Here is a 7,877-nt window from a genome sequence, read left to right on the forward strand (position 1 = left end):
CATCCATAACCATATCCACGGGGTGAAGCGGGTAGAGCGAGTACCCGTTGGATATTTTCACAGCTTATAAAATTTAAAGATAATATATCGTAAAAAAATTGTGGCGATAAAATTAAAAGGCATAGATAATTCAAGTAACAATATGTGTTAGCAAATAGCAACCCAGTATATATTCAACAACAAAGTTTCTTTGCAAAGCAAATGACCATACAAATACGCCACGCCAACTACAAAGAAACCAACAACGCATTATATTATTGATTAAACTAACAAAAGGAAGTTACTTTGATTAGTGAAAATAACAATATGTCAATATCCACATAAACACATAAACACAAGTTTTACTTTTCCTAAATAACAGTATGATATTAAAATCAAGTAAAATTTCTGATAAAAAAAATATACTTTTGAAGGGAAATCATTAATGACCTAAATAATTATTAATTTAATAAAAAATTAATTATAAATATTAATTTCGGATATCCACAGGGTGGTTAAGCGGGTGAGAGACGATAATCCATATCTCACCCTAAATTCACTCATATCCATATCTTACCCTAAATTCGAAAAAAATCCGTCATTCATATCCCACCCATTTAATTTCGGGTGGATGGATATCCACAGGATAATGGTGGGACTGCCATCCCTACGTCATACTCTCCTGTACAACGGCTATAATTTTGGAAGTATAAAAGGGAGTGTTTAATTGATTGGTTTCCGACATCCGCCGAAAACTAGCGTTGTAATAACTAAACCCATCTCTCTAAATACTCCGTAGTAACTAGAATGGATTCATCGTCAACATCAGAAATATGTTCATCAACACCATCCAAGTCCATTAAATCTTTGGTTAACACCCCTCTTAGCCCTTTCGTCTTCACCCCTCTTCGAACTGACCCTCTTCCTCAGCATCGAACCCGAACCCTGGTCGCATCCCAACCTGGAAACCTCAAAGAATTTCACCAATTACCGCTGCCTCATAAGTATGATTCATTCATCTTTCCTTCTTCTTATTTACTTTATTGCATTTCTTGGTTTATTCATTTTAAGCCAATGTTTTGTATTACTGTCTACTAGGGTGGTTCCTCGACCGAGAGTAATACAAAATTTGACCTTTTTTAGTTAAAATTTTCGATTTTTTTCTAGTTTATCATTTGTTTCATTCATTTGTTTATGTTTCTATATTAGGAAAGGTAATTTTGATCCTCCAATTGTATTATTTATCCACTTGTCATTTATTCATTATAACCACAAATTATCCCCTTGGTCTATGTGGCAAAAGCAATTGTAAACAAATGACCGGGACGAACGGAAGGGAGTAGTTGGCCCCTTGAAAATTTGTGCCACCCTAAGTACAAACCCACAGGCTATGAGATGATTGATTGATTTTGATGAATTAAGGGTTATGATTGTGCGGTGAAATTGCGAATGTGTTGTGGGATTAGTATGTGACTATAGAGAGTATTAGGAAGCAATGAACTGTAACTGAATGTTTGTTTAATTTATGCATTCTGGAGTGATCTGTTAAACCCTATCTCGATTGGAATTGAGGTAAATTAGGATATGATTGTTGCAAATTCTTCAGATTAATGTCTCTTTGATAAAGATATCAACCTTCATTTTTAATTTATGCGGACTGTTCTTATGCTTGTTATCCTGGCGGAGGGTCATTTTTAATTTACTTCACATACCATTCCGTTTATGGTCGAGTATGATCGTAATAAGTTATGAATCTCTAAAATCAAATAAATTCAACAATGTAAAATATGTGGGGACTCACGACTCCATATATCTCTATGTGGCTTCAGTGGCGCCTATCCGGTAACAGTTATTAGTACACGAGTTTGGAAACTGTAATGTGTTTATCATAGTTGTGCGCTAATTCAGTGTTCCTATTATGATAGGTATGAGATGTTATGTGAATTATTCAATGCAATGGTCAGCTCAATTCGTCTGCTCCAGTTGAAAAGACTGACAGCCTCCCTTACTAAGCTTAGTCGGAGAATAGAGTCATTGACAGACAGGTAATATAACTGTTTTGTTCATTACCTTCAGGTATAATGAATGCTCTTGTTACAAATGAGTGGTAAATTTGTCTAAAACTTGATTTATGCAGGAGTTTGACAGTGCATCATTTGTCGCAATTGAAACACATAATGCCAGAGGTGATTGTTGTTGAGAAAATTCGCGTATTAGATGAGGAAACGAGCTGTATTAAGGAAGAGCTCCTGATTTCTCTGAATATACAAGAGACAGAAAAGCATGTAAAGGGCAATGATGGATTTTCCCGACTGAAACAAGTCTTTCTTACACGAATCATTGATTATGCTAAATCCCATCCTGAGGTATACATTGATATTCTCATTTCTGGAATTGAGTATATATTGCCTTTAACTATTACAGGAAATTGATTCGTGTTACTTGGATAAGGTATCTTCTTAATTCATGTATAAAACGAATATAAAGGGTATCTTTAAATCATAGGGAGTAACTAAATGAAGAATACATACTTCATACTTGGGTTGGTCTCAGTATTTATATTCTTATTTTCTATCAGGGTGAAGATGTGCCACAAGGTGAACTTCCTAAACTGTTCTATAAGCCAAAGCAAGAGCTTGAGCCAAGAAAGAATCCAACTCCCGTCTTGCAGCCAACAACGCTGACATCTCCCACATTTAAGAAGCGGTTTTCATTAAAGGCTATTACTACTTCAGTTTCTGAACCTTCACTAGATAAGCCTTTGTTGGAAACTCCCGTCAAGGAGGTCACTTTGGACATGGCTAATAATGGGTATTCCAGCTCAACAATTGAGACTAATGAAACACCTATTCAATCAGCTTTAAAAACAACAAACTTTGACTCACTGATGACAAAAGATTGTGCTACTGATTTACCCAACAACCCAACCAAACGTAGGGTCTTGAAATTTGACGAAGAAGTTGACGAACATGTCCACGAGGATTCACTTGATGTGCTTCCTGAGACCTTTTTACCAGTAAGTGGATTTTTTTTTCTTGTTATGCCTTCATGATAGATAAACTTATCCCTTTCAAAAAAAAAAAAACTTATCCGGTTCAGTTTTCTGTTTCTAATTATATACTCCGTATTTTTTTGGGTAATACAAAGAAGGCCAAGAACATACCAGTGTATTTGACTCTATTATGAGAGTTTCTTGCAGTTGAAGGAGAATGAGAGGAAGATCATAGAAGAGCAGGATACCGTTATGTCACAAGCATGGACGCAAAAACCACTAATGGCTGGTGTTCCTAAGCTCCTCCAAATGATTCAATTGTTGTTCCAGTCTGTTGGGCACTCGGTGATGACAAAAGAAGAGCTTATTCACAGAATAATTTCTTGCCAGTTGGACATTACTGATAGAGGTTAGGCTTTCATTCTAGACACTTGGGCTGTGTGTATCCCAAAAATAAAAATGTGGTAACGCGAAATAAATACAAGGAGTTTTGTATCCCTTACAAATCAAATCATATCAGCAATCTTATCCTCGTTAGTTTTTGTTCTGGATTATGATCATATAATACGCTCTTGGAGTCACGGAGGTGATGAAATTGTTATTGTTTGTAAATGGCTTCATTCATTTTTATTCCGACTAAAAATTACTTGTATCATGGTTAGGCCTACAACAACATTATCCCATCCCAGTGGCTCGATAAGAGAGCCCGTGCTTGTGTTCCCTTTATTTTTTTTGGTTATCATTAAAAAAATCTCTGTTTGCAGGAGAAGTTGAAGAGCAGCTTAAGCTGTTACGAGAAGTTGCCCCTGAGTTCATAACTGAGCAATTCAGTCATAGCGGGGATACTCTCCAACGGTAGGCTCCTTCCCATACCTTTTGCATATTGTTTTTTAATCACCAGAGCTTTCTGAATGTTCAGAATAGCAACGGTATAAGTTCCTGATTACAAATGTTGAATGCTTTTTTTTTGTTGTGCTTCTGCAGCCTCAGTAAATTTTCAAGTGCTGAACTTGTACAAGCCAAACTTCTGAGTGCCTGATGACTGCAAGATTTTTGGGATTAACTACAAACTTGGAATTTTACTCGTATTATTTTTGGGGTAACTAAGTGAAGCAAATGGATGAATTTTACTCTTGTTTTGGGGACCCTCTGTAAAAACCATATGCAAAATGTTAATGGAATCATGTCGTTCAAAACTTGCTGTTTTAATCATTCTTGTTTTAAATTATTCTTCTATACACATTTATTAAAACCTAATGCAAAAGAATCATATGGTTTAAAAATCGCTCTAAAAAAAACTACTCATTGGTTTAGATCCGCTAGAATACATATTTGTTAAACCACAAATTCTGTATTAAAGTTAGTTTATACTAGTAATTTTATGAAAAATTTTAACACGGCGATGATCAAAATTGTGAAGAGTTGCAATGTAATTTTATGAATAAAACATGTGAAAAACAATGACCACATACTTTTGCGCCAGATCATCCAATTTAGGCACTTTTTTTTAATTGCTAATCTCCGTGAGATCTACTTCTACCTCAGTTGGAAGTTTACCGTATTTATAAATTTTAAATCTTTCATAAATCGTTGTTATTATTGTTTAGTGTATTAGTACAATTTAAGTTCAAAAAAAGAACTAAAAATAACCATTTCAAATCAAACGGAAAAACAGTACATGAATTATTTTTCTTGTTAATTCTCGTTTTTTATTGTTATATTTACCCGAGAAATGGAAAGAGTGGAAGTGAGGGGGTAAAGTTACGTTATATTATGCCAAAAGAATCGACAAAGTTAGTACAATGCTGACGACATATAGCACACCCTCTCGGACATTGAACGTGTTTTTCCTCATCAATGGCTTATTTCCTACTTGTTTACATAGCTTCAGTTAGTCCGGGAACATAATGTTTTGGCAGCCACTAAACTAGTCCGTATAGTTTTGGGAGTATTGGAAAACTGGTCACCCTGTTATAGATTTATAGGGTCAGATAAGGATTGCTGAAAAGATGCTTTTAACCGACTATCCAAATCCGATTTTGTTGTTGAAATTAGTTATAGGAGAGGTACATGTTTTGACACTCGGATCGGATGCTAGGACACATTTGGGACGAAACAATCGAAACTTCCAAGTATTGGTCTTACTCTTAGTCCTGTATTTTTGGCTTCATTACCTGGAGTTGTTGACATCGATTCAGTCTGTGGGGTGATTGGTGAATGTAATGTGTCATATACTCATGGTTTACAAAAAGTGCAGATTGTGTAACGAAACCAGGCCAATCTCGTCTCACATCTAGCCTTTCGAGTTCTTGTGTAACATAACTGCTCGCTTAATTAACCTCAGAAAAAGAAATACAAATACTACCAAATAATATATAGTGTTGATTCCTATTAAGCTAAGGAAATACGGAGTAGGACTTTTACATAACCCAGCTTTCCCTCGATAAATTAAATTGACTAGGAGGGAAAACCAATCGAGAACAAAATGATAACAAACAGCTAAGACCAGGAAAAATCCAAGAGCAAAACACAGTTGGTTATGATAAAGATACTATCTTATATGTGTGTTCTTCGGATCTTGCCTTTGCCCTTACCACGTTTCTTCCCTTTCGCCAGCTTCAATTTCTTTTTCATCTTCTTACCTACTCCACCAGCAGGTTTTAGGTGCCCGGTTGTTTGGCCATCAACCATCTCAATATCTGTTAATTACAAAAGGCTGTTAGGATATCACTGTAAAATTGCTAGAGGGTTACTTTCTAGCACCATAGCACTGAAACGCTAAATTTTGATTGGTCATCACCCCCAAAGTAAATAAGAATAGTTGGGATATGAAAACTCGAGTAAAGCAAATCAAGCAACAAAACTAATTGGTCCCTTCACCCAATTTATACTATCCTTATTTCGCTTTGCTGATAGATGAATTTCAAGATTGACCAATATTTTCTCACATCATACATTTTATGTTTTAATTCTACATATAACTTAAGAAATCATGGACTAAGTTAAACTTGTTTGTCCAATAAAGTGATATAAGAACAATATTAAGCCACCACATTAACTAACTAACATGACAACAATAGGATCCGGTAATTCGTCAAAATTTCAAGATCAGGATGAATATATCAATTAATTGGAATAACAATTCAGTGCATCTTATCTGCACTGAATTGTTTTGGCTAGATCAATTCAACTACACAAGATAGCCGAGCAACACAAAAGCACAAAGCTTTGATCCAATTTCAATTCAACTACACAAGGTAGCCGGGCAACACAAAAGTGCAAAACTTTGATCCAAATTTGGCCAAGACCATACTTATTTTGCTGATAAATATTGATCTCGTAATATAAAAAAATTACCAAGTTAACAAGATCAAGCCAACACCCACGGCAAGAGTCAGGATACAATCAACTAACTTATGCTAACAATCTAACATGACATTATCTATATCCCAAGTATTCGTAACCCAACCAACCTTTCGTCAAATTTACTAGAACAGAAATACTGGCAAATCCGAAAAGCAAAAAAATAATTTGAAGCATCAGATATCCTAAACTCCCTACCAATATTAGCAGAGAAATGCTATTTCATTACTATCAAGAATTCAAGGTGCAATCAGAAAGCACCCTCAATCATCATGTACAGTATAAGATTTCGACAATTAATAACCCACTACAACAACAAAGCCTTAGTCATTAACAGCGAGAGAACAAAGGGGTCGCTAGCCAAGCCGGTGCCCTGAATGATGATATTTTGTTCAAAGTTTCCGTTTTTCTCTAGACAAAAATTTCCGGCTCATAATTACAAATACTAGTTCCGACACTGGTCATAAAGAAATTTCATAGTTATAGGGCAAACCACCAAACACACCAACCATAAAGATTTGGAATGAGTTAAATACTCAGAAATACACAAATTAACAGAGCAGCGCGAAAAAAACGTAATCCCCAAAAACCCTAATACATACAAATATACATCAAATTAAAATGTAAAAAAGGGGGGAAATAAGAAAGAAAGAGTACCCATGGCGGAAGTAGTAGTAGTAGTAGTAGTAGTAGAAGAAGGAAGAGCATCCATGGAGGTGGTAGTAGTGGTATTGGAGGTTCGAACAGGGAGTTTGGGTGCGGCAAGAGCGGCGGCTTGAGCAGCAAGCTTAGCAGCCTCTTTAGTTTCATATAAAGGTTCAACCATCTCTCTCCTTAGTGCTCTCAACCTCTTCTCTCTCTTTGACCTCATTGATTTCGCCATTTTTGAAGAGCTTTCAAGCTTTGATTCGGCTGCTGTTTCTGCACTTGGCTTTTGCTAGGGTTTTATAACTTCTCCAGGGTTTTCTAATCTATTCAGGTCTCAGGGTATATATTATACTAATTTTCATACGTACGTTACATCTTGTGTCCACACGGACACATGGACACGGATACAACACGGACACGTGATAGAGTATTGATATGACATCTGTTAAAATTTAGGATACGGGATACGCTATTTAAACTTAACAAAATATACTCCTCATTTGATATTATTTAAATAAATAACGTATGATTTTATTTTTTTAATATATTTGATATTAAATTTAAATAAATAAAGATAAAATTTGACATTGACTATAACTAATTCTCATTTCTCACCCAAACCCATCTTTTAATCAATCTCTTTTGACATTTTATTCTCGTCTAAACTATAACATGTTTAGGCGTGTGTCAGAAGAGTGTCAGGTGCTCAGGTGTCCGACAAGGCGTCGGACACGAAACGGCTAATTAGGAGAAGTGTTCGTGCTACCTAGGTCTTGTCCAGTATTTTAGAGAATTTTTTTTCTGATTTTCTGTCTCATTTTAAGTCCGTTATCATTATTTTCTAACACATCATTTTTTATAACAATTACATAATAACTAGTATAGATCCCGCGCG

At 35.5% G+C, this 7,877-nt stretch overlaps 2 protein-coding genes across 2 annotated transcripts; one reads left to right on the forward strand and one right to left on the reverse strand.

Annotated features, from left to right (window-relative positions):
* The first annotated feature begins 707 nt into the window (after window positions 1-707).
* On the forward strand, window positions 708-4,167 carry LOC141647713 (CDT1-like protein a, chloroplastic). The gene is made up of 7 exons (XM_074456009.1): window positions 708-983; window positions 1,905-2,024; window positions 2,117-2,345; window positions 2,558-2,995; window positions 3,179-3,380; window positions 3,736-3,826; window positions 3,956-4,167. Exons 1-7 carry the CDS (start codon window positions 787-789, stop codon window positions 4,008-4,010), a joined length of 1,332 nt encoding a protein of 443 aa, XP_074312110.1. The 5' UTR covers window positions 708-786; the 3' UTR covers window positions 4,011-4,167.
* A 1,115-nt stretch (window positions 4,168-5,282) lies between these two features.
* On the reverse strand, window positions 5,283-7,310 carry LOC141647714 (uncharacterized). The gene is made up of 2 exons (XM_074456010.1): window positions 6,992-7,310; window positions 5,283-5,670 (listed from the first exon to the last, which is right to left on the reverse strand). Exons 1-2 carry the CDS (start codon window positions 7,215-7,217, stop codon window positions 5,528-5,530), a joined length of 369 nt encoding a protein of 122 aa, XP_074312111.1. The 5' UTR covers window positions 7,218-7,310; the 3' UTR covers window positions 5,283-5,527.
* Window positions 7,311-7,877: the final 567 nt, after the last annotated feature.

The sequence above is a fragment of the Silene latifolia genome, chromosome 3 (genome assembly GCF_048544455.1).
Source record: "Silene latifolia isolate original U9 population chromosome 3, ASM4854445v1, whole genome shotgun sequence".
NCBI lineage: Eukaryota > Viridiplantae > Streptophyta > Magnoliopsida > Caryophyllales > Caryophyllaceae > Silene > Silene latifolia.